At 47.7% G+C, this 27635-nt stretch overlaps 9 protein-coding genes across 9 annotated transcripts; 5 read left to right on the top strand and 4 right to left on the bottom strand.

Moving 5' to 3' along the window:
• Nucleotides 1–509: 509 nt before the first annotated feature.
• On the top strand, nt 510–3768 carry K444DRAFT_642909 (glycoside hydrolase family 2 protein; the record flags this gene model as incomplete). The annotated part of the gene is made up of 3 exons (XM_024884794.1): nt 510–900; nt 1042–2787; nt 3434–3768. 3 exons carry the CDS (start codon nt 510–512, stop codon nt 3766–3768), a joined length of 2472 nt encoding a protein of 823 aa, XP_024737601.1.
• A 1839-nt stretch (nt 3769–5607) lies between these two features.
• Nucleotides 5608–6933, bottom strand: K444DRAFT_588703 (uncharacterized protein). Its single transcript, XM_024878072.1, has 2 exons — nt 6863–6933; nt 5608–6809 (listed from the first exon to the last, which is right to left on the bottom strand). Exons 1-2 carry the CDS (start codon nt 6923–6925, stop codon nt 5727–5729), a joined length of 1146 nt encoding a protein of 381 aa, XP_024737600.1. The 5' UTR covers nt 6926–6933; the 3' UTR covers nt 5608–5726.
• Nucleotides 6934–7549: 616 nt separating this feature from the next.
• On the top strand, nt 7550–8313 carry K444DRAFT_588701 (uncharacterized protein; the record flags this gene model as incomplete). Its single annotated transcript, XM_024878071.1, has 2 exons — nt 7550–7832; nt 7899–8313. 2 exons carry the CDS (start codon nt 7550–7552, stop codon nt 8225–8227), a joined length of 612 nt encoding a protein of 203 aa, XP_024737599.1. The 3' UTR covers nt 8228–8313.
• A 1336-nt stretch (nt 8314–9649) lies between these two features.
• Nucleotides 9650–11172, bottom strand: K444DRAFT_387549 (uncharacterized protein). Its single transcript, XM_024872408.1, has 3 exons — nt 11170–11172; nt 10561–11108; nt 9650–10512 (listed from the first exon to the last, which is right to left on the bottom strand). Exons 2-3 carry the CDS (start codon nt 10978–10980, stop codon nt 9718–9720), a joined length of 1215 nt encoding a protein of 404 aa, XP_024737598.1. The 5' UTR covers nt 10981–11108; nt 11170–11172; the 3' UTR covers nt 9650–9717.
• Nucleotides 11173–12562: 1390 nt separating this feature from the next.
• On the top strand, nt 12563–13927 carry K444DRAFT_663059 (uncharacterized protein; the record flags this gene model as incomplete). The annotated part of the gene is made up of 3 exons (XM_024886778.1): nt 12563–12694; nt 12751–13729; nt 13794–13927. The coding sequence occupies 3 exons, from the start codon at nt 12563–12565 to the stop codon at nt 13925–13927; spliced, it is 1245 nt and encodes a 414-aa protein (XP_024737597.1).
• A 1374-nt stretch (nt 13928–15301) lies between these two features.
• K444DRAFT_612397 (uncharacterized protein) lies at nt 15302–17488 on the bottom strand. Its single transcript, XM_024880125.1, has 3 exons — nt 17165–17488; nt 16074–17108; nt 15302–16012 (listed from the first exon to the last, which is right to left on the bottom strand). The coding sequence occupies exons 1-3, from the start codon at nt 17337–17339 to the stop codon at nt 15462–15464; spliced, it is 1761 nt and encodes a 586-aa protein (XP_024737596.1). The 5' UTR covers nt 17340–17488; the 3' UTR covers nt 15302–15461.
• A 1019-nt stretch (nt 17489–18507) lies between these two features.
• On the top strand, nt 18508–19158 carry K444DRAFT_387449 (uncharacterized protein). The gene is made up of 3 exons (XM_024872406.1): nt 18508–18631; nt 18715–18915; nt 18968–19158. The coding sequence occupies exons 1-3, from the start codon at nt 18604–18606 to the stop codon at nt 19042–19044; spliced, it is 306 nt and encodes a 101-aa protein (XP_024737595.1). The 5' UTR covers nt 18508–18603; the 3' UTR covers nt 19045–19158.
• Nucleotides 19100–19810, top strand: K444DRAFT_387485 (uncharacterized protein). Its single transcript, XM_024872407.1, has one exon. It carries the CDS (start codon nt 19272–19274, stop codon nt 19740–19742), a length of 471 nt encoding a protein of 156 aa, XP_024737594.1. The 5' UTR covers nt 19100–19271; the 3' UTR covers nt 19743–19810.
• Nucleotides 19811–20969: 1159 nt separating this feature from the next.
• K444DRAFT_663056 (uncharacterized protein) lies at nt 20970–24621 on the bottom strand. The gene is made up of 4 exons (XM_024886777.1): nt 23601–24621; nt 22820–23545; nt 22479–22771; nt 20970–22428 (listed from the first exon to the last, which is right to left on the bottom strand). Exons 1-4 carry the CDS (start codon nt 24434–24436, stop codon nt 21428–21430), a joined length of 2856 nt encoding a protein of 951 aa, XP_024737593.1. The 5' UTR covers nt 24437–24621; the 3' UTR covers nt 20970–21427.
• Between the last annotated feature and the right edge of the window lie 3014 nt (nt 24622–27635).

Raw genomic sequence — 27635 nt, 5'->3', positions numbered from 1 at the left:
TACAGAACTTAAAGAAATTTATTTTTCTAATTAGTAATTATTTAATAATTAAGTATTTAATATCGAGTATTCGGCTAAACTTGAGCGTGCATTGACCTTGGGCGTGCGTTGACCTTGGATCTCGGTTACCCGCACTCTCTGCAATATGTAGTGAAAAGCAGAACACTTTTGCGATCACCGATTGGAGCGCATCAATTCACCATCGCGCTACAATATATGCCTGTATTTAGATCAAAGCCGACCGGGCAGTCTCTTGTTATGCTAAAATAAAAATCTTCTTGCATATATACCCGGATACTTTCACTGTTTTCCCGGACGGATTGAGACGGCCGAGTTGATCCCCGCTCCGAAGGCAGTAAACACTTCTAGGGCTGTGCTCTATACTAATTGCCATTTAGCAAAATGTTTCGACGAGGGCAGGATTTGAAAGAAGGGATTTTTCCGGGCGCTGGCAATTTTTACGCACGACGACCAATGTCGATAACGTAATCTACGACACACGTCCGGACATGAACGGAACTCATTTTCAGGTGCTGAAATCATGGATACTTCCTTCGGCAAACGACTTCATTCTTGACCCAAACAACCGTCATGAACGTCCTGCTGGGAATCCAGCAACCAACATCAGCTTTGTGCAATTGACATTCAATGATACGAAATGGACAACTGTGAATTTACCGCATGACTGGGCCATTGGGGGGCCTTTTTACACTGCCGCAACGGCTCCTGTCCCTGGCGGTATGGGCAGGTTGCCTGTCCAGGGAATAGGATGGTACCGCCGAAAGTTGTCCATTGCAGCCTCTGATGTAGGCAAATCTATATACCTAGACATTGATGGGGCGTTGTCCTACGTCATGGTTTGGCTCAATGGCAATCTGTCAGAGGGATGGTCAAATGAGGGTTGATGATGGATATGATTGAGTCTAAGGTCTAAAAGAAGAGAAGGAAGCTTCAGGAGAAGCTGTAGTTATGTACAGAGTAAGCTAGTCTAAGAGTAATCTCCGAGGTTGATCACGTGCGTCTGACACAATCTGGTTGGAGGCTGGCCTTACGGATACAACTCATTTCGTTTGGGTCTTACCCCATACCTCCAAGCAGGTGACAATAACCAGCTTGCCATTCGACTAGACAACCCCACAGACTCAGCACGCTGGTACCCCGGTGGTGGCCTCTACCGAAACGTTTGGCTCACGGTGGTCGATCCCACTCACGTCGCCCAGTGGGGAACGTTCCTTTCAACTCGGGAGGTCTCTTCGCAATCAGCAGTCGATGATCTGACTGTTCAGATTGAGAATAAGGCTGTAGCTAGTCGGCAAATCGATATCGTCACCAATATTTATGCCGCAGATGCACTGAGCAGATCAGTCGGCGAGACAATAGCGTCATTCTCTAGGACGACGATCATTGTACAACCGGGGCAGAAGGTTTCTGTAAGTGGTTCTGTCACCGTCGCAAACCCACGTCTATGGGGCCCATTAGCAAGTGAACAAAAGCCCAACATGTACCTGGCAGTCACACACTTGTATGATGGCAACAAAAGGATTGATTCCTACGAAACCCCTTTTGGTATCCGTTCGCTCACATCTGATGCCGAAAGGGGGCTTCTCGTGAATAGCCAGCATGTACGCATCCAAGGTGTGAATCAACACCATGACTTGGGAGCCCTAGGAGCAGCGTTCAATGTACGAGCAGCTGAGCGGCATCTTGAGATCCTGCGGGACTTTGGATGCAACGCAATTCGGATGTCTCACAACCCCCCTGCGCCTGAACTGTTGGACCTGACAGACCGCATGGGCTTCCTCGTGCTGGATGAAATCTTCGATTGCTGGGTCTTGCAAAAAATGACCTCTGACTTTCATCTGATTTTCCCAGATTGGCATGAACCAGATCTCCGCTCTGTTATTCGCAGAGACCGAAACCATCCCTCCGTAATAGCATGGAGCTTTGGAAATGAAGTCGGCGAACAGTCAACTGCTGCAGCTGGAGCCGCACTCGAGCAGGAGCTTCACGACATAGTGCTCTCAGAAGACCCAACTCGCCCTTCCACGGCGTCAATGAACGCTGCAAGACCGGATATGCCATTTCCTGCTGCCTTGGATCTCATAGCTCTGAATTATCAAGGAGAAGGAATTCGAGATAGCCCTGCTTATAAAGGACTGACAGGAATCACCACCACACCCTTGTATGGCACATTTCATACAAAATTCCCGTCGAAGATGATTTTCAGCAGCGAGACGGCGTCCGCACTAAGTACCCGCGGTACATACCTGTTTCCAGTAACAAGCGAGATCTCAGCACCAATCAACAACACTTCCGGCGGTAACTCCACATCTCACCAAGTAAGCGCATATGAGCTATATACCGCCGACTTTGGTGCTTCCCCAGATAAGGTCTTTGCAGCTCAGGATCAGAATAACTTCGTCGCAGGCGAATTCGTCTGGACGGGATGGGATTACCTTGGCGAGCCAACCCCCTATTACTCTGCCCGGAGTTCCTACTCAGGTATCGTCGACCTAGCTGGATTCCCAAAGGATCGTTTCTATCTCTATCAGTCGCGATGGAGGTCTGACTACCAAATGGCGCATATTCTGCCCCACTGGACGTGGCCGGATCGCGTGGGACAAGTAACTCCTGTCCATGTCTTCTCGGCAGCCGATGAAGCTGAGCTCTTCCTTAATGGGGCATCTCTGGGCCGCCTCAGGAAACAGCCATATACGTACCGGTTCCGGTGGGATCAAGTTATCTTTCAACCCGGCGAGCTGAAGGTAGTGACTTACAAAAACGGGAGTGCGTGGGCGAATGATACTGTTGTGACCAGGCTTGGCAAAAATACTTTTGGTATCGATAAGGTATTGATACTGGATGGTATTACTTAGGTATCGCAAGAATCGATACGTATCGATACCGAATCGATACTTAGCCTTAAATTATCTCTTCCATTTATTATTTAATTTATATAATAATATATTTATATATAATTTCTTTATTTTCTAGTCTTTCTATTAAAGGAATTACTTAGTATTATTAATAAAAGCTAATATTATTTTAATTTAAAAAAGCTCACGTATTCGGAAAATTTAGTATCGTATTCGTATCTCTTATCGGAACGCTTATTATAAGCGAGCCTCACGAAAATCTCAAAAGCTATTTTTTGCTTAAAATAGCCGCATTGAGACGAGTTTTAGTCTAAACTATAAGATAAGTAGCTAAATAGAAAGCCTAAATTAAGTAGAATATTTGCGCTACCAAAAGCTTTCTTATAAGGGAAGTGGTTCTAAAGTTAATTGCAATTAAAGGGGGGAATTGGGTTCCGGGAATCGATAGGAATCGATACGGAATCGATAGTATCGATACCTTACGATTCTGGCATCGATACCTATCGATACCAGAAATTAGGTATTACTGCCAAGCCTGGTTGTGACGACTGGAGCAGCAACAAAATTGCGATTGACGGCCGACAGAAGCTCCATTCAAGCCGATGGTAGCGACTTGTCCTTTATCACGGCCGAGGTGCTCGATAGCGCTGGAAATCTGGTGCCGCAAGCAGACAACGCTATTAGGTTTTCTGTCTCTGGACCAGCAGAAATTGTGGCGACTGATAATGGGGATCCCGCCGATATGGTTTCGTTCTCTTCAAAGGAGCGGAAGGCTTACAGTGGCCTTGCACTTGCTATTGTACGAACCGTGAATGGAGAGGGTGGGGTTGCTAGGGTTACTGCTTTTGGACAAGGCTTCATGAGCGCTCAGGTCATTTTGACGACCTCTTGAGGATATTTGTGCGGGCATACCGTCTAAAGTGGCGTCAAAATCAATTCCTCGCAGATCTTGTTGAAACTGAACACTCTACTTAAGAAGTTAAATGGGTCTCGAAATGGCGCGTGCTTTTGGGAATACGTAGCTGTTCATGACAGTCTAGGTCACGGCAGCTCGTGAAATGTCTCGCTTATTCGCACACACTCGATTCAACCACTTCAAAATTTCAAGGCTTTTGCCCCCTATTGTTTATTAGATACAAGTTAGCTAAGAAGGCAGATATAATTTAAGGATATTACTTCCCCTTATTTAAGACTCAGCCTCGTTGTTATTCGTAAATCTTGAAGTGTTATAAGTGAGCACGCTCGGGCTGGTTCCGTAATCGCTGAAAGGCAAGTTTGAGGACGATTGTCCTTGGATGCGCATCTCTTTTGAAATCAGGGAAATTTTGGTGTGTAGTCATGATAACAACCAATATATGGAATGGCCACACCGGAACCAATCTGTCAGAGAAGAGGGCGAAGCCAGACACAGTGGGTGAGTGTTAGAACCACGGCGGTCAGAAACTGTTGACAAAATAATCGTGTCTGTCCCCTTTTCAATTGCTATGCTATACGCATAGTAACTGGCCACATGGGTGGTTAGTGGAACAACTTGCTGAGATCATTGATCAATCTGGTCATCTAAATCGGGCCTCACAGAAGAAGCAGGTCTTTGGATCGTGTCATTTTTTGACATTCATTGCAGCCGATCTCAAATCCACTCATCTGATTTGATAATTTAATTCATTGCGTTATATTATTAGTCTGTTAGAGGTGTGAGATGTGTCCAAATCTGTTTCGGCTCAACCATTCCCAGTCCCTCTCGTGAACCAATGCGACAATTTTGTGTAATGATCGTTCCGTCATCCTATCACTCTGTAATCCATATTTGTAATATGGCCTTGTTGTGTCGTTAAATCAATGTTACCTTTGGTACCTGCCTGATTGAGGCACACGACTTCCGACGAAGTCGAGGAGGGCCAGGAGGCTTAGATGTACATCAGCATACGTAGAATTTTCCTCGCTTGGCTTGTCGCGGCATAATAACAGTGCCTTCGCTATAGACACAGCTTGTGTAACATGGAGGGATAAGCCTTGCGTGACTCGTTGTTGAGTTTGTTTGGGATACTGATGTGTAATAGTGTTGGCGCAATTACGGCGCAAAAAACATGCAACCGAACCATACGCTCGGTCTCGCTCGTGACGCCACTTTTTGTCTGTGAAAATGTTTCAGCTTTGCTCATTGCCATTCTAATAGTTACTGGGCACGTATCGTTGGCTCTTGAGGGTACGAAGGAGCGAATCGGCTCAAGGAGCGAGAGAATGTCCAACCCCTTCCGTTGCCATATATAGGCCCAAGTTACCCGGGAACGGATCTCCGAACATGGTATCAATCAAGACAACAGTGTAGAAATTATCGTTTATAATTGATATCCATAACGCCACGGAAGCCGTGGGCTTGGGTGTAGACATCCTGAGAGTCTATTAGTTGTCCAGGGATATGAGTAAGCTTATGTGCTTCGGAGGGAAGACCTTACCTATTGGTATTTGTGAGCTCTAGAGCTGAGACGCTCAATTGTGTCTTATAGAGCCTAAAGTTTAATTGGATGAATCGATTATCAAATCTTGGGTGGAAGGGAACATATATCTACTGAGATTCGCTGTCTTGCGATCTTGACCGCTACTTAGGTAAAAAAGTTGCTGGGAGAAGGATTGGGTCCCATAATTTCTCCTTATGTTATGGCACAGATATATAATGGACTTCTAAGTTTGGCATATTCAGACAAGAGCGGATGGCAAAGTCGTCTGACTTATTCATCTGCCGACAACGCCAGCTGATGATCCCCACCCCACTTCTCATGGCTGTTTTCCACCGCAATGGCAGCTTCATTACTTTTGCTGTCCGAACTCTGAAAACATTTGTTACTGTATTCAATAGAGAGGATATTCCAATGGCCATTCAATCCACGGTCGCCAATCCTGCCCTAGAGCTTGATCAATCGCCGCCAACATCCTGTTTCCCACACCCGCCAGCCACCAACAGGAGTCAACTTTCTTCAGCAGGACACAATAATGAGCTAAAATAACCAATGCTTCAGGCCTCCGCTCTTGCATTATTTCGATAAACCGTTGCGAAACAGTGCCAGGCCAAACATGAATAGCGATCATAACTCGCGTCCTCATCGGTTCATGAGGACACGCAAAAAGCCGTCGAAGCTCATCCAACGCAGCCTTGCATACTTCCAAAACCGCAAGATCCTCTTCAGAATAATGGGAACTTGATTCTAGGAGTTGATGAACCCTGGCAAGATGCACATCATCAGGATTCTCCACGGTGTCCAGCGTGAAAGTTGGGCCTCGGTGCAGTAACGAGCCAAAAGGCCCAGTCCTCAACACAATCCAACTCTTCCCAACCATCTGTAGCAGTCCTCTGAAAGCAAAGAACCAGTGTGGGTGGTCGTCGTCTAGGCTGGGAATCCTTCCCGTCAATGTTTCTAATGAGCCGCATACATATGGCACCACAAAGCCTGCGAAGGCAACGACGGCGTGAATGTTGTGCGGGTTATTGTGAGAGACGAAGTCCCGGAAAGAAGGCAAACCGAGATGCTCTGATAGTGTTGCCCGCCTGGTAAGTTCCTCTTTTCGATGTGGTTGTAATATTGACAGATGCAGAGCTGAGATTGCGAGGAGCCCGTGCATGAGGAAGTCGTGTGTCATAGCCATTTGGGGAATTTCTTTTTGCCAGAGCCATTTCCTTCTATCGTCACCGAATGTCAGGCATGTTATTGAGGTATAGTGGTGCAGCAATTCCATACTATGCAGGTCGAGGGAAGTGGATCGGAGGTTGAGGTCTTGAAATGGTGACGAGCTTAGGAGCACACGCCTTGACGAAGGCCGGACGACTTCCCTTGTTTCTGTGTAGCGTAATCGTGGAAGAGAGGGTGTGAGGAACTCGAAATTGCATTTCAGTTTGTTCCGGATACAATTCGCACACGTTGGCTTTGCTTCATCGCACTGGAAGACATTAGCCAGAATATATTATCACGTGATGCTGTCAATTTATCTACCTTCACTCTCCGTCGCTTGCATTGCTTACAGCCTGTTCTCAGTTTCCGATGCTCTCGACGCATATCAAGAGATCCGGGAGTGACCCCGATGTAAAAACGGGTGGCCAATCAACCACGTTCAAGTTTCGGAAGTTCAGGGCTGATGGACTCTCGCTGAGTGGACGGTTCCTGACGACTCGACGAGCGCTCTGCAACTGCACAATGCTGGTATTGAGCTCGTTAATGAATGATAACAAATGCATGGAAGACGATGAAAAAGAGCGCAGCTCGCTCTTGCGATGTTATGATGGGTGATGAGGTTGATTTTGGCGTCGGGACGAAGCCCCTGAACAGACCCTGGCGTCGATCAACTCGTTCCGACGCCTAGTTGATTGGTCGGTTGGAATTAGGAAGGGTCCACCTTCGAGATCCCATAATAATTTGGGATAACCTCAATATCTTCGAAGCTTCTTCATAGTACTGTTCTTCAAACTACGGATGTAATGTCCTATTGCTCTCGGTGCTTTGTGAACCTCAGAATCGTAGTCTAGAAAAGAGAAGGAAAATAGTGACTTCTGAGCCCCTGTCAGTTTCGGAGACATGATCTCACCAAATCGCCCCGTACCCCGATCCACGACATGTTAAAACCCGACGACACGCACCTAGGTATGTCCTTCCACTTACATACCACCCACCTCCCCTATAATAATGCCACGCACAAACTACCGCTCCCAGACCACCTTCACCGTTCCTTCGCAAGGCTCCGTGTCGCTTCCCCCTCTCAGGCCTCCTTCCCCAAATCACGAAGTCTACATAACCTTCCCTATCTCCTCCAAAATTGCCACCGGCCTCCACTGGCATGAAACCCACACTGAGTATCTGCAAATAATTCAAGGAGTAGCCCTCGTAACGCTCGGCGACAGTACTGAGAGGTACACAGCGAAATCGGGCGTAATTACGATCCCCAGATATACGGTGCACGAATCTCGACGTGCTGACTCTGCTACCTCGAAGGCCAAAAGGGAGGTTGGAGAAGAGGGTGACGGCGACGGAAGAGATGTAGATCTCATAGTCAAAGAATGGACTGATCCCGCAGACGGTGAAAAGGCAATCTTTTTCAGGAACGTGGTCGGGCTCATCCTAGATCGGGACCCCGCCGCGAGGACCTTGCAAAATCTTCGGACTGCTTGGAATTTGTTTGTGGTCTTTTGGGAGTGGGATAATTTCCCGAGGTTTGTGAAGATGCCAAGGCTATGGGGGTTGGGGAACTCGGTGGAGAGGGGCGTAACATGGGCAATTTTGGGGTCAGCCGCGTTGATTGGGAGGTGGGTTGGGGTGAGGGGTACTTATGAAGAGTATGGCACGAAGGATGATCTCCGGCCTTGATGGCGGTGAGAAGCGATGTGTTAACAAGTTGGTCGGTAATTTGGTCAACAATATTGCATTCGTCAATAATTTAAATCAAGTGCCAGTTCATTGATTCCTTGTTCTTACCTTCAGAGCTTTTGGCAAGCGCGTTTAAACCACCCTCCTTCTCAATGAGTGGACAATATGCGCTTGTATTATTAGGAAATATCCATCTTATTGTGCGTTACTCCTAATCCGTTTATAATTAAACATCTCTAATAAAGAAGTAGTCAAAAACGAGTCAAAGTAGATGGGAATCAGATAGGAGATTAGTTGAAGGGAGAAAAACCTAATAGAAGCATACATTTCTAAAAGAGATTCGGTTAAGGTTAAAGGCACTTACTTAAGCTTCTCACCCGCCCCCCATGTCGGTAAAGAGCTCTGAGCCCCTAACGGTAGAGATGTAAAAACGTGTAAAAAAAAAAGTCAAGTGTGAGCATAATCAGCGACTCGAGCGAATGATTGAAGTGGGCGTGAAGTGGTGCCTTAAAATTTGGCCCCACTCTAAAGAGCTACCTGCGATCATAGTAATTAGCCTAAGAACTCCCTATATTAGTATATTACCTAGTTTGGTTTACTAGCCATAGTAGTTGCGGGCCTTAATATAATTTTGGTGTGGTTATACGGCTAATTTTAAGTGGTTTGCAATTTTTGTTTTCGGATTTTCGGGTTTTTGGATTTTAACCCTTAATTGCCTAAAATCCGCCCGTAGAGGCATAGTCTTTAAGCCTATGCTTGTCGAAACGAAGTAGCCCGAGTTCCTTTAATTAAGATAAAATATACTAGTTTTATCGGGCTTTTCAGATGTGTTGTTGCGTCTTTCCTCAAAGCTAAACTCTCGATTCCTCGTAAGTTAAATAATTTATTTATCACTTACTTCTTTATTAGGTTTGGATCTGTTTGGAAGGAGTTGCTACGGGTGCTTTAATATCTTTTGGGGCTATACTGGAAAGCAGTCCTTAAGATCCCCCTGTGAAGAGACGCTATAGAAGCTCTAGTAGTAACCTCTTAATTCGGCGAGATAAGAAATCGGAGATACTTGCTCTTAATAGTAGCCGAGCTATAAAAGGATCCCGAGCAGACTGATTTGCGGTCCCTGATTATCTATAGGTAAAGTGTTTTGTTACATTTAAGTAGGAGAATATCTAAGTCTCAGCGAGTAATATAATAATTCATTGACCGCCTATTCACGGGGGCAACCGCCAGGTTTTGCTGTCTCGTTGGACTTCTATATCTATCTTAAGCCGAGAATTGGGCATATTAATTCAAGTACCGAAAGGCGTACGAGGAAGCACAAAAGTGGGAGCCGGGCGACAATCCGATAGCCATGCGGCTATACGTACTTCGGACCAAACTCAGCGCCCTTGGCCAGTCATATAAAGGTGATGGGCTCTTTGAGGACGCGAAGTCTGCCATTGAATTCAACGCTACAAGACCAGAAACTACGAATTCTCTAAACTACGCAAGCTTTACATATCTTTCCTCAGCCTGGACACCTTCACCCTACAAGAGCGACCTAATAGCGCCACAACAAGACCCTTGAACGCCTTTCGCAGACTCAACAATATGGCCTGCTCAACCTGCTCCTTGTCCACGGCTGGTGGAGAGATCTCCTGCTGAATCTCTCTGACATTCTGGTCCTGGTTTAGATTATAAACATTGTCTGCGTATCCGAAGGGTGCGTTAGGAATTGTGTACGTCTGAGGTGTGGCTTGCAGTGCTTGTGTGGGCATTTGCTGTGACGAGGGCTGGTAGTACCAGGCATCTGCAGTGGCGGGTGGAATTGGGTTCGGAATATGAAAGTTTGGCCCAATGTATCCACTCCCCATGGGAATATCATGGTCTGTATACAGAGCCACGGATCCGGAATTTTCTTCCGCGCTATAGGCGGAAGGCTGAACGTCGAACTCCCCTCCAACGCCGAGCGGGAACGAATTGATTGACTGGTAAGGATCTCCACCCACCACTCCACCCTCATACGGGTTTATGGAAGTCGCGTTGCTCAAGGTAAGCACATTCTGCGATGGCAGAATTCGAAATGGGGGCCGAGATGGCCCAAATGCCATGTTTGGCGCTGGTGAGTGTCCACCAACTCTCTCGCTGGGCTTCCTCTGATTTGCAGGCGTCGAATGTGTCCGCCGAGGTTGAGATCCGATGGATGATATGCCTCCTACCGATTGCGGAGTTGCAGAGTTTGGGGACGCGAGTAGTGGATTGATTGGGTTCATTCTGTCGGGACAGTCCAGGCACTCGTCAGGATCACACTGTGCCAAATCAGTAGCTGTAATATACATATGAGATGGGTTTCATACTCTTCTCTTGTTTTGTCGATGTGCTGCACATGCGTGATGCCTTGCTTTCGCTACTCGGTGTGACTGACATGAATTATTCCCCGTTGGCGTGTTGGAAAGTGAAGTTGATTGCAGCGATCTAATTGAGCCGGCCGAAGTTCTTGAACTCGAATCATTGTCTTGCGAGGACGTAAAGGAGAAGTCAGATGTAGCTGGTCGGTTAGACAATGGTGATAATTTGAACATATTCAGAACTGCTCTCTTTTGGACCGAAGGCTCATCAATAGCCGGATAATGTAGACTGAGGGCGATGGAGAGTTTTTCATGCTGGAGTGTCCAGTATAGCTTGATGTCGTTTGGGGACTTTCCCCATGTGATTTGGATGGGTTCGTCTTGCTGGCATTGCCCGTCACAAACCAGACAGTACTGTCCTGCATCCATTGTGCTCCTAGGGGTTGTTGAAGAAGCTATGAGATCTTGCTGGGAAGTTTCTTGATATAGGTTAAGACCAGCATAGATTGATGACAACGACGATTTTGCAATCTGAGTGCGGTTTTCACAGTCTCTAACTATTCACTGGTCATTCTAACAAAATATCCCCTGGAAGGTTAAAGCCAAAGCGCAACATACCTGCATACGAAATACGGGGATTGCGGGATGAAAGAAATTCGCCGCCAGCATCGTCTCCGAGCCCGACAGCCTCACTATAATCGGGCCGGCCGCGGCTCTCAGAAAGGAAGGTGGCACTCAGTCAAACTTATGGCTTTACGCCCAGCTGCGGTGGTAGACTTCCTTTTGCCCGGTTTTGATTCTAGAACGAGGCATAGAATGCACCGTGGGAAAGGGGGAAGCAATAGGGGAACCGCCGTTTGCGGGGACTTGCAGATCTTGCAACGGGGGCTGAGAATGCATTGCCAGCTGTGCCGAGAGAGGTGAGAGAGCCCGAGGGGTCCCCAGTCTCATCCCAGAAAGGTTACACGGGTACCTGCATTAGTGGCCACTCAGTGATTGATTCGAGTACCTGTGGCGGAACGATGCATTTTACCCCGAGAAAGCTCACCGAGTCCACGTGGAACGATTGGCGGCGGGAAGCGGAGCGGAGCGCGGGATCGGGGCGCGGGATCGGGGCGCGAGGTAGGTCAGGCTTCCAGAAGGGAGAAAAGGACTTCTGCTTCTAATCCTGGTAGTTCCATTAAGCTGGGTCACCAGTCTCGCCCTCGCCCCACACTCCGTATGACTACACTCAGAGACAGGCGTGATTGAGGCATTGGCATCCTTTTGGTCTGGACACAATGACACAGTCAAGGAGCATCAAGGCCAACCCAGGTCCCAGCACAGTCAACGAATGCAAGCTTTCCTGAGCTGAAATTCGCTCCCGGCGCAATCAATCTTCATTTTTGCATCTGTCGGGGCTTTCTTCGTGGCGTCTGGCCCCCGTTGTGCCACCCCAAACTGCATGGCAGAAAAGGGGATGGGGAAGAGGGGGGGGGGGGGGGGGGGGGGGGGGGGGGGGGGGGGGGGGGGGGCGAGTTTGGATTGGATTGGCGGCAGCCCACCCGCATCATGTCGACTGCGCCCGAAGAGGGTGGATTATCCGGAGTACAGATGCAAGGCACGGATTCGGAAAATGGACGGCAGACTGGGCAGTGTCTTAAAGTTCTTCAAACACATCCCAAAACATCTCCCAAGTGGGGTGAGGCCGACCCCGACCCCGATCCCGCTTTCGCCCCCAAACAAAACATGTGTGGGTGCACGAGACCGACCTTGACTCCGCCTTCACCGCTCTAACAAAATTGACGGAACCACACCTTTGCTGAAATGAAGCGTTCCCTTGTAGGCGAAAGAGATTGGTGGTGTTTCTGTTCATTCGCATGCTGTGTCTGTTATATATCTGACAATTCTTCGTCTTCTCGATTTTGACACTCTTCATTCCGTTGTTCTGCTACTCTTCCTCATTATCCCCTCCAACGAACCCAACCAAGCACAATTACAGCTGATATTGTTGCTCATTACTGCTCTCGCTATGGGCTTCCCACTTGAGTCTTGTCTTGTGCAGCAAAGTTCCCAATGCAACACTCTTTCCTCCTTCGTTAACGTCACAGTTCTGTCAACTCCCCAGAAGCTTGCTCCAAACAATGACATTACGGGCAAGACAGTAAGTCCACTCTAGCTCCATTTCAACTTCTTTCGATGAGCTAACTTTATCTACAGGTTGTCAGAATATTTATAGGCATTACCTTTACCGTGCTCATTCTATCTCTAATCCTCTTGGCCGATAAGGTTCACATGCACCATCTACTCAACAAGAACGAAAAAGTCGAGAACAAATATCCGTTGTACCCAAGGGCTATTCACACAATCGAAAGTGTCATGGAACACCTTTTCCAACAACAACTTCTTGCTGGCTTCGCACTTATTTGGGTGGTCGCCAACCAAGCTTGCACTATCTCAGCATATCACTACAACCTCGTCTGCATCATGCTGGTCTTGTCGGTCATTACGCAACTTAATGTATTGATCAACATCCCCGACTTTGTCAACAGAAACATTGCGACAGGGTACTACCACCTTATTCTGGTTAGCATACAGCTCGTACTATCCTTGTTTATGATTGCAGCAACGGACAGCAAAACGTTCCCATTTGAAGCTAGTTCTTTGGCTGTCGTACCAGCACAATGCTTCATAGACATTGCTGCAACATATGGAAATTCTTCATCGAGCACCTCCCAGAATCTCGCTACACACCTTTCGAGCAACATTACAGCCAGCAATGCGACCAACACCTCCAATACCACAGCCTCAGACTTCATAGATAACGCGTTAAAATATGCAGCGAACGCAACTTGGAACTCCACAATCGTTAGCTGCCTCATAATCTTTGCGATCATGGCATATGTTGTCGTGATCTACGACGTGGGTGAAGCCTTGTACGAGAAAGATCGTGCGAAGATCGAGGCGACCAGCGTACGCCGATTCTTCCGCTACACAAGCACCTTCTTTTCGACAGTGAGCATTCTTGGCAGTACCACCCTCGTCGGCTTCACCCTCCGTCGCTACGTCACTCTCCGAAGCAAGCAAGAGGTCGAAGCATGGTTCCTGGTTGGGCAGGAACAGGGGTACACATTTTCACAAGTGCTTCCACTCTTGATGGCTGCTGGTGGGGTTGCAGCAATCATACGGGCACTATTCGGTATGTCCCTCAAGTCTCAATAGACCTGGCTTTCATTCTAAATGAGTACATCTAACCTCTCCAGATTCTGCTCATGCCTTTAATAATCGTCGCTGGGCAAATTATATTACAAAGGCTGTGAAAGCCGGAAAAGATGCTCAAGTTGGCTACAGGAGATTCCGGAAAGATGCAATGGAAGCAGGAAATGCAACTGATTGAGATTCTTGATTCACTGTTTTGGAAGGCGCAGGAAAATCGAAGAGCTTTCTTTACAGCGATATATATATAAATTTCAGAGCTTGCCTAGTAATATTTATTACTCTTTTTATTTTATATATATAAGAAAAAGTAAAGGCAATATTAAAGAAATTAATTTTATTTAGTGTTTTTATTAAATAAAAAATACTAGATTTGGGCTTTATAAAAAAAAAGTACTTAGCTAGAAAAGAAAAGGCTAATAAGATTATTTAGAAATATAAGGAAATTATAATAAAGTAAAAGAAAAAGAATATTAAAATAAATAATAAGAATAAAGTTCAAGTAATTAATATAAAGATTTAAAGCTAATTACTAGAATACAATTTATTAGAAAATAAAGTTTACGAATTATAATCTACAAGAAAAATAAGGGTTATAGTAGGCTAATTTTTTTTAGTTTTATATACCTAGGGAAAATTTTGCGTATTGCTGGTTTTTGCGTATTGCCCTCCCTCACCTGGTAAGCGGGCTAAGCGAGAACCCAGGTGAGCCCGGCCGAACAAGTACCAGTTTTTATCCGCCTTCGCGTCGCCTTACCTATTCATCGTCTTGGTCTAGATATCCTTCCTTTGAAGTTCACAAATTTTACCTTTTGCCAACTTTACCCTGAATATATGACAAACCTATTCCCAACTATCTCTATTTTTGTTATGGATCTTAACCCCCTTGACCACAAGGCGGCGGCGCTAACTAGCTGCGTTGGAAGCGAAGTGGATGAAGCGTCGTCTGAGACTATTGCTAGACTTGGGATTAAATTTTTCTTTCGCTGGTTCTGTTTTACTCTCCAGATGTGAGCAGCGGCTTCTTTAGCCCGAGCTGAGGGCGAGCATACCTGAGCCGAAGGTGAGTATTGTTGCAATGTTTTGGAGGTTGACGACTTGATTTTTCAGCTCACGCGGGGCAAGCACTCTATATATACATCCGGTATATAAACTACAGTGTACCAGCGTACACTCAGTTCGAACAAGTATGCCTTAGCATCCTGAGCATGCGCACCATCACGTGGAGCTCATCTGGCCTCTTTTGTACCCCGGCTATCCATGATTTTTCTTTCGATCTACCTTTATTACATACTCTGGCACGGCTATGACTTTAGCTGTGCTGTATTCCAGGCCTTGTATTTTAATTTCCTGCTTCCAGGGATGCCTGACATGGAAATTTTTGGAAGGAGAAGAGCTGCGGAATTGGGGGATCATAGAAGCGATATACCTCTAGAGGTTGTCGACAGGGGCAGATGAATTAAAAGCAGGGAGGCTCTATGAGCTTACTTAAGTTTCACTGCATTCGTAAATATAATATATCAAGTATACGCATTATGATTGTATACTACGAAGCTTCGATTCGCTCGAATTTGGCGAAACAAAATGGTGATTGAAGATTAGATACCTTTATAGAGGTGTCTGCGGACTCCCGCTCTAAATGAAGTCCACTGTCCTCCTAACCCGGAAACCCAATATCAAAGATATGAGTTAGAAAAAATGCCCTTTTTACCAGATCAAACATTATAATTCGAAGTAATGTCTCGCATCTCAACATCCGGTAAAGAACCAATCATAGCAGTATCTCCAGAGCAGCGGGACGTCCCATCAACGATGTGGAGGTTCCACGGGCTCTGATTCTCTATCACTTGGGCGATTCCTGGCAAACACAGGGATGGGGCAACTGGCTTTTGTGGCCACTCCTTATCGCCAGCTTCGTTTAGATCTTGTGGTGTACTGGATCGCCCAACGCGGTTCTTCCAAAAACTGTCTGCGGATGATGGGATGCCATCTTGGTTTAAGATCTTGGCCAGTTTGAGTGCCTCGGCAGCAAGGCTTCGTGGTGTTCCTTCGCGGAATTCCAGTTTGCGCTTCAGGTCTTCAGCGTCCTCTCTCAACCATCCTAGGTTATTATCACCGTGGGGTTTGACAAGGTCCCTCCATTCTTGTTGAATATTAAAGCTAGCAGTTGGTTGTCTCAATAGTCCTTTAATCGTAAGCGAATGTGACCATTGTGATATATCGAGATGCTCCTTCTCATAGTGCTCGCCTATGTGCTCCAATCTGCCTATTTGCGATCACCAAAGGTCAGCCGACATTTGAGAGGTGGAAGGTTTCAAGAAACAAACCTTCCCAAGTGAACAAAAATGCGCCACAAAATCCGCATCCCCATGCCGATTTACCCTGAGGGGCAGTCTTTTGATTCCAAGCGCGCCAGTACCTCGAGTTATCAGACAAGGCATGAACCCGATGTACGTGGTCCTTGAGTTTGTCTTTTCTCTTGAAAGTTCGATCCTCAACAGATTTCCTGCTACACTGGCTAACTTTGTGTTCTTCTTCAAGATGCGTATCAATACCCGCGCGATCCGGACCTAGCCATAGGACGAGGCAAAAGGCACAAATCCATCCGTTCTCTGTTGATATTGCGGGGTCACTAAGCATACAGATCCAGAGTCTTTGTGGCTCACACTGGGAGCCTTCATGGCGTTTCCATTCTCCTTTACCAGAGAAGGAATGTTGGCAGGCAGTGCATGCAAAACTCCCCGATGTTTTGTCGGATCTCGGTAAATTTTCACTTGTGGAAGAGCTGGAAGAGGCAATTTGTGGTCTCCTTTGCTGATTACCGTGAGTGGGCAAGGAGGTTGGGTGTCGTTGCTGTTGCACCTTGGTGGAAGGTCCGGCCAGAGAATGGTAATTAGTGGTCAACTTGGCAGGGTCGATAGATTCTGGGAGGCAATTCCCGTTACCCTCCTCCTCTGCCAATAGCTCGGTAAAAGAGAACAACGATGAAGATGTATTATCGGTCAGTGAAGATGACCCATAGGAAGCACCCGACAGTCTATTTAGACCATTGATGCCCTCCCAATCTTCAGATGGCACAGAAAGAAGAGAGCTAGCCCTGTTGGTCGACGGGGCTGTGGACCCCAAGTAGCTACTGTGGGACGAGTTAGCGCTGGAGCAGCGCTGGACTCGGTGTGCAGCCTGTGGTGGCTCGACTTCCTGTGGATTGAGTTGACCGGCATTATCAGTCAACGAAAACTGGTCAATTTGTGGAATTTCGTAAGCCGAGAGGAGCGACCCGAGGGGCAGATTCTGATGACTTTGAGAGTCATTGGGATCATTTGTGTCAAGGTGCGGAGGAGGGGCAGGAGAGAATTTCAGCTCTGGATATACGGGTCAGGATCGGTCAAGGGTGCCATGGAGTTGTGGTTTCTCTTACGACATGGTCCCTGCGAAATTTGTACCATAGCATCATCCCACCACTTGTCGATCTGCTCTTCAGTGAGACCCTTCTCCAATTTCAAGAATAGTTTCGCACTGTTTCCCGGACGCCGTTTTATTGCAAACGCCCAGTGACGCAATGTTAGGAATTGCTCTTCAGTGATTGGGTCCATTGTAGGAGACTGCTTTGGCGGAAAGAGTCGCCGTCAACACTTTCGGCGAGATTTGAGCCCCTTGCTCGATATACACAATAATGGAGTCCGCCGTTTAGTCGACACGAGGAAAACAATTTAGATCAGCAGTAAACAAGTACAGTATGGAGTCCTCCTAGAACTGGGAGATGAATTTAAAGGCGGAACACTCGTCGATTAGAATCGCCTCCACCTCCCCAGTGTACGTCATCATGTCTTGCCCGGGTGTTAAGAGGGCTAAGAGGGCCACAGCCCTCTCGTGTTTTGATTCGAAGCTGCCAATGGAAACCTGCCAGGAGATGTTGCGTCGATTGTGGCGTTAGATGAAACACGCTAGAGAGCGGGATTAGCTTGCTTCAGGGTTCGCTGAAGGAATGAAAACCCGCCTTGGCGGGAGCCCTACGGAGCTAGGTAGCTCAGCAGGGGTGAGCCGAGCATAAACCTGGTGGGTGGATCCTGCAAAAAAGTGGCAGAAGCTCACCGCCCGGCAGAATATTCACTCTTCGAGCGGTCTCAGGCTGCTCCCCGTTCGTACCTCCCACCAGTGGTAACTGGTGGTTCGTGAAAGCGACTGGGCCAAATCACGTGCAAATTATTCAAAGGGTTTGCGCCTACACCTCTTAACCGTTCAAAACCATATTTGACAAACTAACATTACATTCGGGCTTGCTAGAGTGTTCTTCACAATCTGTGAACTTTTTAGAATTTTCTGAGCACTTTTGAAAAAAATCTCAAAATTTTGGTATTTTAACAGGGGTAAAAGTGAGCCCTTTAAATAACGTGCACGTGATTTGGCCCAGTCGCTTTCACGAACCACCAGTAGTAACTGGTGGGAGGTACGAACGGGTACTAGCAAGGATGATGCGTTTCTCACCCAGAGCCGATATGGATCCCTTTTGCTCAAGTCGCACGTGACTGGGCCAACGGAGAAAGAGTCTTGGTGGGTCGAGGATCTCCCGGGGAATGGGGACCCGCGCTCTTTTGTCAGATGGAATGATACAGTCTGCATCAGCCAGGCTGATGCCAACGAGAAGACGGTCCAGATCCCTAACATGAAGGACGTCTACTCGTGGTCACGGGTTGTTGTAACATTGCTTGGGCCAGGCAACGACAAGTCAAATCGAGCAATGGGCATGCTAAAAAAGGCTTTGAGACTACAAATTTGTATGATAGGGATTCAAAGGAACTGCACTCTGACCATTCGCAGCGAGTGATAGCGAGATTATGGTTTTGGTGCCAGCTGATCATGCTATTCAACCTCTACGAAATAATTGGTAAGACAGCCATGCCTTCTGTTCTCTTCAATAATTCAGTACACCTGCCTCCCCGACTTGACTCTCGATGTTAACCGTCCCAGCCCGTTACATATTGCGGAAGATCGTGAACAAGCGATACAGCGACGAAGACACGGTGGACCTGTTAGGCCGCAGGTGGTTCACTCGCCTTTGGACCTTTCAAGAGCTCATTCTCGCACAAGATCTCATGTTTATGTGTGGGGACCGCTCTCTGCATCCTGACGAGTTTCTTCGTGGCATTAGCTACATGAGAGACGCGATCGGTAACACCCCTTTTATGGATGCCAACAGGCCTGGGATCTGACGTCGTGACAGTGGCAATCGACCAGACTCTCCTTATAGGGGTGACAACCGCCTTCTCCTCGATTGGAGCGCCTATCAGAGCTCGTTAGTAGCAACCTGGAGCCACTCGCCATTATTGATATCGGCTGTCCTTGCGTATGGCTACCTCTTTGCCCTTATCTTTTCCATGGCACTTCCAATGGAGCTCCTACGTATCAATTGGAATACGCCGCGTATGTTGTGTTTCCCCTAATGTTCGTTGTTGTTGGCTATTTTATAATAAGTCAGTGTTCCAGCGGACCAATGGAAGTCCCAAAATATCCCCCCCCCCCCACCTATGCCGGTTTTTATCAGTGAAGAACCGACATTCGAAACTGATCGAACTTTATTTCGAGCAACAATGCGCGTGGCCAAGAAGCGAGACGCGACAGTCAACAAGGATCGAGCTTACGCTGTCCATGGAATTCTTCAAAAGCTCAAGGTCGAGGTATCGGATGTTAAGTATGAAGAGTCAGAAATGAAGATTTACCACAGCTTCTGCACGGATTTGCTGAGGAGTGGGGTTTCGATCAGTCTCTTACTTGACGCAGAGGGCACTGAGACTCGTGAAGTGCCATCGTGGATTCCGGACTGGAGAACACGTCGTGAGAGATCCTGGTTGCAAGAGCGGATCGATATTTCGCGCCGCCAGGAATCTTCTGGTATATCTCCGGAACTTGCTGAAGCAATTCACGTCGAGTGCGGCCGGAGATTTCCCTCCCACCAGAGTCTTTTTCCGCGCTTCCCCTCGTGCCCCCTCGAGTCCTGAGTGACAGTAACTAATTTTAGGAAGCCAGGGGCCTGGCATTGTTCGAAGTCACGTTTGCTTCTGGCCCATTCACGGTCCTGGAAATCGACAGCGAGCTCCAGAATGCTTGGCCTGAAAGACTCACCTCTGATGATATCAACCGAGACCTGCTATCGATATGCCGCCCGCTATTCTTGGCAACTTGCGAGTTGGTAAATACGCCATCACAAGGCATGCTTCCAGCGACACTTTTCGAGATTCTGCAGGGCAGACCGTTGGGAAAGAAACTTTGATCGTCTGAGGCCGGGCTGGCCTCGGTTGGATTTCAGGGACTGGAAGCATTACTTCAAGTTGGTTAAAGAGACAGTTGATGAAGAATACAAGCAATTTTGCATATAAATTCCGGAATACACGAAGAACACGACCTCCGAAAGCTTGGACTACACGGCACTTTCCAGCGCTGTCCTCAGCAACGTATCGCAACATACAAGCGTAATGAACTACTTGGTGCGTGCCTTCGCCACTATGGCTGGTCGGAGGAGTTTATCCTTCGCCACTGACGAGCGTATTGGCTCGGGACCCGAACAAACGAGGTCGAGAGACTGGGTGTGTTGTATAGCCGGAGTGCCAGAATCCATGATCCTCCGCGCGGAACCTCACAGAGTCACAGCGGACATTACTTTGTTGTTGGTGCTGCTTACGTGCAGAACTGCGGAGAGTATGTACAGTCGAGGTTTAAGGATATGACGTTAGTTTGAGATGATCTGAGTCACGCGACGGGAAAAGGTAGGATAACACACATTGTAACGGACATGCGTGGAAATTGGGCTGGCGAGGAGTAACTCTTCCCCACCTTCCAGCTTTCTTTACACTTATCCATTCGAACTTATTACCCCAGCTATACTCCCTCGCTGTGTTACAACTTCTGCTATCTCAGTCTTAGTAAACATCATTCAATGAGGAATGCGAACTGGATGGAACTGACACTTCGCCTGCTTAGTACCGGTTTGGTTGATTGGTTTTATGATTGACTTTCAGGTTCGGCGGTGAACCATGTGATGATGAATGATTTGTGTGGAGGAAAGACGGCCAGAGCCTAGGAAGCAATCGTAGCCACATGATTGAAACTCACTAACCGGGCAATTGCAGCATGAACAAACGCCTCGCACTGGCTGACAAAGAATTTAGGAATCGAAGATCCATGATAGAAAAGATTGAGAAAGACTTTGAAGGAAAGAGCGAGAACGGCGAGCAGCGCTGATGTTCTACTTACTCGGCGTGCTTGGGTATAAATCCAAGGATACGAGCACTTAATAAGAAACACTGTTCATCTCCATTATCAACGAAGGCCCCAATCTTGTTCCATACCCGGTTCTACTAAGGGACATCCGCGCATCGTGGTCTTATCGGGACCACTAGCCTCGAAAACGAGGAACATCTGTCTTGACTCTTGACCGACGCAAGATTTGAGGGAAATTGCTCGCGGAGGGGAAACCTCATTAGCATCCTCACTACGCGACGTCCAAGGAGTTCGCTGGACTGTGATCGCTCTTAAAGACTTTGGGAACGAAAGACTAAAGATTCAAGTTTGAACAGGAGCGGGTTTCGTCTTTATAGTCAATTACTACTATGCTCGGAGCTGAGAGTCCCTGCCTTTTGGTGCAAAGTATGATGTGTTTTCGCTCTGCCTCATTGCCCCATCCAACTTAATCACGACTGTACGCATCCTGTTCTGCGTATGGATCATGAAAACTTGGCGTGCCGGTCTGAACGTTTCGATCTGGATTTGGTCTCCGATAGGGTATGGTGTCTTGCTGCGAGTGCATCGGTTGATAGGCAGAGAACGTGTTATGCGTTATACAAGACGGAGGAACGTAGCCCTGTGGTTGCTGGATGTTGTGTTGTTGAATTTGATCTGTATTGTAAAGTGGGTGGTAGGATTGTGCTGGGTGAGAAGTTGGACTCGTCTGTTGAGATTGGGGAGCTCCATTCATATCGAATCCTCCATTGACACTGTATTGGCCGTGACCGGCTGAGTTGCCGCTGAAGTCTGCAATATCACTAAAGTCCAGGGTGTTGACAGATTGAGACTCTAAAGCCAAGCTTGAAGTTTGAGAGAAGGCATTTGGCTGTTGTATGCTGCCACAATAACTGATTTTTGGGTCAACGTATCCAAGCTGATACATGGTCAGTTGGCCCAACGATTTGGTGAGATTTGGTCCCGGCGGAGTTGTGGGACGCTGGGGGGGTACCGGCAGCGCTCTGTAAGCCTGGTTGCTGAAATCAGGATCTGTTAAAATACGCCGAGGAGTAGGAAATATGTCCTGGAGATTTTGTCGATTAAGAGTGTTCTGTGGAAATTGCTGGTTTGACGGAAAGCCTCGCATCTCATCTCGTCTCTGAGCCGGGTATTGGTTTGGAAAGGTGGCCTTCAGATTTGACCAGCTGCTCTCATTCCATGCAGGTTGTGCTGCTTTTTCTTCAAATACAGTTTGTTCCACTTCCTGCTGGGGCCGGCGCAAGGATTGTTGCTTTTCGACATCTCTTTTCGTCCGCCAGAACCGAAAAGCGTGTGCAGCCTTATCCTTGGGGTCGAGGTCTTCGTTTATGCCAAGCATGGCGACATCATAACACATTTTGAATTCGGTTAAATCTTCCTCCAGAGTCGATGAGAGTTGCTCATTTGGAGTTGTAACTGCAATGCACCCTGAAATCATTAGGATGAATTGAACGTATCTTTCGAAGATCAGAACTCACAAGGCGTTGGAGGGTACTCCCCGGGAAAAATAATATTCCAGAAAAGGTTCCACCTTATCAGGGTAAGTTTGGGTTTGCCGTTGCTAGATACGGATCGAGGCCGACTCGGCAAGGCTTTAATCTCAGCCCATTGCAACTCAGTGAGACCTTCGTGGAGAGGTGGTGGAGCATCGCCGCATTCTCCGTTCGACAGATGCTTTTGGAAGTTCACTTTTCGTTGTTTTGGTGGTTCCGTAAATTTCCTAGAACATTTTTCGCATTGAACGCATCGATGTATGCGGTCCAGGTGTTCTCTGGCTTTATGAGTGTTGGACTCCGAAGTTGGGAAAGCTAAAGCTTACCTGAAACGTTGCTCGGTGTCAAATCCTGACTCGCAAGTTTTGTACTCCCCTTTCCTTGCGTTTGGAGATCTGTAAAGCCCATTGTACATTGATGGATACCTTTTGTTGAACGGGCACGCAAAAAGACGCGAATTGGGACTTCCGCCACTGCTACCTGCATTATTCCGGGCGTCACCATCCCTATCTCTGTCCTGGTTATTGTCAGCCCCTTGGCCATGCTCTTCATCGTTTTCCCTCTGTCTCTTTCGATTATTCGCATGCTGATCAGTATAGCTACCAAGAGGTTCGCCCCCATCGCCTTGTTCACCTGAGTCTTGGTCATAAGAATTCCCTGGCTTTTGTCGGTAGGATGGCTCCCAAAATCCGACGACAGAGGACTTTTCTTGTTGAAACATCTCATAGAGCGGAGGGATTAATCGAGCAGCTAGATCGAGGTTGTTTCCAGTGGCTTGTAAAACACTAGTTTCAAGATCTTCGTCCGTGGGGATCCAGCGCTCTTCGAAAGAATCTTCTTCACTCTCGAAAGAAGACTCCTCATCGTCGAGTTCGTCATCTTCGTCAGCCGAAAATCCTGCGAAGGTAGCCTTCGGTTCCGAAGAATCCATTTTGATCTTGGAACCGGCTTCCTCATCGTGATGTGGATGGCTCGGAAGCTCTTCTGGGTTCCACCATGCCCTGCTGCATGAACTATCAAAAATCGGGGGGTTTTGAAATTCATCATCATTGCTAGAGGTAGTCAATAATCGGAATCTATCCGTTCCCATGGAAGCCTGTAACATACCATTCTGATATGATGTTACTTGAAGGGGTGAGCTGATGGTGCTCGGCCATCACGATTTTCCCTTTCGTGGTCTCTTCTCTAGCTCTAGGCGCAGCCGGAACCACGAGACACTCTCGTTTCGTAGTGGACTGTAGAGTAAAATTGCTCGTATTCACGAAGCCAATAAAGGAGAAGGCGGGGTCTTCTCGTATAAGATTCCAAAGTGCAATGGGTATACTGAGGATCAATAAGGTTGAGAAGCCTTTGTAGATATCCTGGATTTTAACCCCTGTCATAGTCCCTTGAGTAGCTCCAGACAAATTCCCCAGCGTTTCTAGCAGGAGCTGCTGCATCTTTTCATCGTCTTCATCACTCTTCAAGGAGTGGTCTCTTCCCAGACGCACGCTAATGAGCACTTCGGGGTATTGAAACACTTTTGACGAAGTTGAGCCTAACTCTGATGGCGGGGTTCGAATCGCTTCTTGTTGTGAGTCCAAATCCCCATTGGAATTTGAACCATCGTCGATTCCATCATATCGTGGTTTGCTTGCTGATCTTGGGCTTTGTCCCAGTCCAGATTCTTCGTAAGATGAATAAAGCATGTATTGATCTACTGATGGTTTGCGGGAAGGAAGATTTGAAAAATCTGGCTTCGGCCTCTGGCTTTCTGAGGCTTCGCTTTCTGTCGCTGTCCGTGGTCGAGAGGGAGATCTTGCCATTTCGGCGGAAATATTTTGACCATCCTCGGTGTGGGAGGGGAAATCAGGCGAGGTAGACATGGAAGTACGCGCCAATATCGCATTGCTTATTCTTCCAAGCCTCCCCTCAGGATCCGTTTCATAGACGAGCTGCGACATCCTCAATACAGGGAGCGACGTGAGGGGGGGCAAGACACAATCTGACTCGTGATCTTCTCTGAAAGCTTTTGCGAGAAATATCCGAGAAATATCCGAATCTGTGGTATTCTGAAGCGCTCGCCGTATTAGCAGCCCTCAAATATAGCACAATGCTCCCGCTTTGAGGCTCTGAATGCGAACCCTGCGCAGTGGGTGCAGAGGCGGAATGACATTTGGGTTGGCCAATGGCTGGCGCAAGAAGACAAATGTCGGTGTCTGAATGGGGGCAAAAAGACGCCAAAAGCCCCGAAATAGGTGACGTGAAATGCGCAGATGCGCAGGAACAGACTGCGCATTTGCGCAGAATAGGGGGCTGTGCCGTGGGAAAGTGGAGGGACTGTATCCCGCGATGGACTGCAATTGGCTGAACCCCCGATTCGGTTTCGGCCCAGCTCTGATTCAGATTGATGTCCCGGTAAGAGAAGCTGTCGCTCGCAATTGAGCACAAATAATTTCTAGAAAATGAGGCAGGCCCCAGAAACTTCTCAACTTTCTCCAAGGCAGACTTTCCCGAGCACCTCAAGGCCAAGTTGCTTATACTTTTGCCAGCTGCAGCGCCAGCACTGGTCCCATTTTGCGTCTTGCGCGGACGCTTCGGTCAGCTTTCGAGGCCAACTGGACGATGTTGACATGCTGGGGAGTTCCACCTCATGCGTCTTTCTGCCCAAGCCCTGGCCCTAGAGTCGACCAAAACCACCTCCTTACTCAATGTTCTCCACCGTTTGCGAGGACAACTTGAGCACCGTTTGGACTGTGCACGGGAGGCATTTTCATTTATCCGCTCCGTCCGAGTTCCCGCAGACGAGCTGCCGGCGGATCGAAAGCCATAGTAGTACCCAACCTTCTTCACGTAAATACGAGGTGATCCTTTGGGCAATCGGGATCGTGTAGTGGCGGCTTGAGCAGGTGTTTAGTTTGTCGTGGCTGCGGAAGGCTAGGAAGGCTGGAAGAGGAGTCAAGTCCGTGAAATCCGCAAGTGCGACCCGATGTCCCCACACAACCCTGCTTCGTCAGCGGGGCCAGACCGACTTTCTCTACGCATTTGCGGCCCGAGATGTCGTGCGACTCGGACCGCGACTCGGGAGAGAGGTAGCTGTCCACTCTGTGAGAGTTGCGCAAATGTGCAGGAAGGGAGAGTGATGTCTGGTCCACTCAACTGCGCAAGTGCGAACTCTGTTCATGAAGATGAGTCAAAGCAACATTTCCCGGTACCATTCTCTGTATATATTTCATATTGGAATCCAACCAGATTGTGGAAATCTCATTCGTATCTCTTCACCTCTTCGCAGAAATAACAATCTCTGTCGTCAACTCTTGCACAAGAAACCTAAAGCGGCAACTACAGGCCACGCGAGAACATGTATACCACCGCCGTCCACACCAAAAGTCAAGAAATTATTATCATCCTCACTCGAGGAAACTCGAATCATCGGCTGGGACAGGGCATGGCTCTTCAAAAAGGAGAGGAAGAAGACCCAAAGCCTCAACCTGGAGACCCTGGTACTTTCCAAGCCTTCGAACATTAGACATAAAAACTTATCACAACCAGGCTACGGGAGAAAGCTCTGGTTTGAGCGGTGAACGGAACTCAGGGGTTGTTGTCATTGAGGATGTGTCTTCTAAGAGGAGGCACCACTGGTCCTGCTGTTCAATGTGAATAGATGATGTGCTTGTCGTTCAGCGAGCTTCGTTGTCAGGGCCCGGGATAATGGCTTCGGGAACTCGCATGTGTTGGAATATTGTTGGGAGAGCTGCCGCGATTAGCGCTGTCACTATGTGGAACATATTTTTGCTCACGTGACTGTTATATGCCTTAATTTGTTTAGTGAAATTATGTATTGTATTCAGATCCTTGATTGGAAAGCCTTGCATGACAATGGAATCGGATCGTGCACAAATACCTTCGCCGCCGGGGATGACTTGATTCATAGCCTTTTCATGTTGGCTGATATCTTTTCTCTACAGGCATAGACCCTGCTTCCACCAAGCATATCTAGCAGAGCCATGGATGTTAACAACAGACTCCATCTTTCAGCACACTTCCATGAAACGAGAATCAAATTCGGCAAGGAGAAAACATACCTCGGATCCTTCATCAGATCAACGACATGCACAAACGTCGAATTAAAACTCATCACGTTCGCCTCGCTCCCGTATTTCGGGAAAGTCAGTAACCCGGTCTGTTTCTGGAACGCATTCGGATCCCCGGTGACAATAAAAGCAGTGATGTATCTCTACATATCCAGCGCTGTGCCCACATTTGCAACAGGACTATCGGTTGTGTTGTTTGCATCCAGAAAGCATATGGAATATCGCCGCGATAACGGGTTGGCCCAATAGAGAACCTGCAGTTGTAGGTGTTGTTTCCCTTGGCTATGCTGATGTAACTGCATGCGATCACTATTTCTGAGATCAAGGGGTGGAGTTGGGCGAAGGGGGTAAGTATGTTGGGAGCCGTCGTAAATTGGTGGGCAAAGGGTGTGGGAGATATAGCTGATGAGTGGGGGGGGCTGCGGCTGGAAAGTATATCTTCATGTACGTTTTGAGGGCAGAGTAGTGGGTTGCCGCCGGTTGTGTGAATTGGGATCCTTCGTTGCCTTGCGTGTTGACATCATGAAGTCAGTGGGGTCGAACCGGCCCCCAAGGAGGGAGTGCCAAGGATGTTGGTGATGTACGTTCCATCAACAGTCGGCTCCGTATGTGAAGTGAGAAGTGTTCTGGTCAAAGTCAGGACTATGCTTACGGAAACGGTACAGTCTAAATGTAGACGTGATAGAAGAGTTGATGACCTTCTTGTTAGCAAGTTGTAGCGTCTGCGGTGGCAACAATCAAGCATTAACCTGCTTAGCACCTGTAGTGAAACTCCACCTCAGCACGAGATCAGCTAATGCCTCACAAATTGGAGACATCGGCGTTGCTGCTTGAGCTGAATGCTGCAATACCTACGTGTGCATACTTGATCTTTGGTGAACTGGCGGACGCTTGTCCGCAGAGTCCGCAAATGAATGAGCCGATAAATAAAGTCACCCGTGGTGATGCCGTGAGAGATGAGGCTTGAGAAGAGTACTTGATCACTGATCAACCATCGGTTTGCCGGAGAAAGTCGAAATGGAGATGCTGCTGAGACTACATAGAGACTTTCACGATGCAATAAAGCTCC

Source organism: Hyaloscypha bicolor, assembly GCF_002865645.1.
Source record: "Hyaloscypha bicolor E unplaced genomic scaffold K444scaffold_58, whole genome shotgun sequence".
In the NCBI taxonomy this organism is placed as follows: domain Eukaryota; kingdom Fungi; phylum Ascomycota; class Leotiomycetes; order Helotiales; family Hyaloscyphaceae; genus Hyaloscypha; species Hyaloscypha bicolor.
Note: the sequence above shows the minus strand (reverse complement) of the source record. Positions and strands in the feature narration are given on the sequence as shown.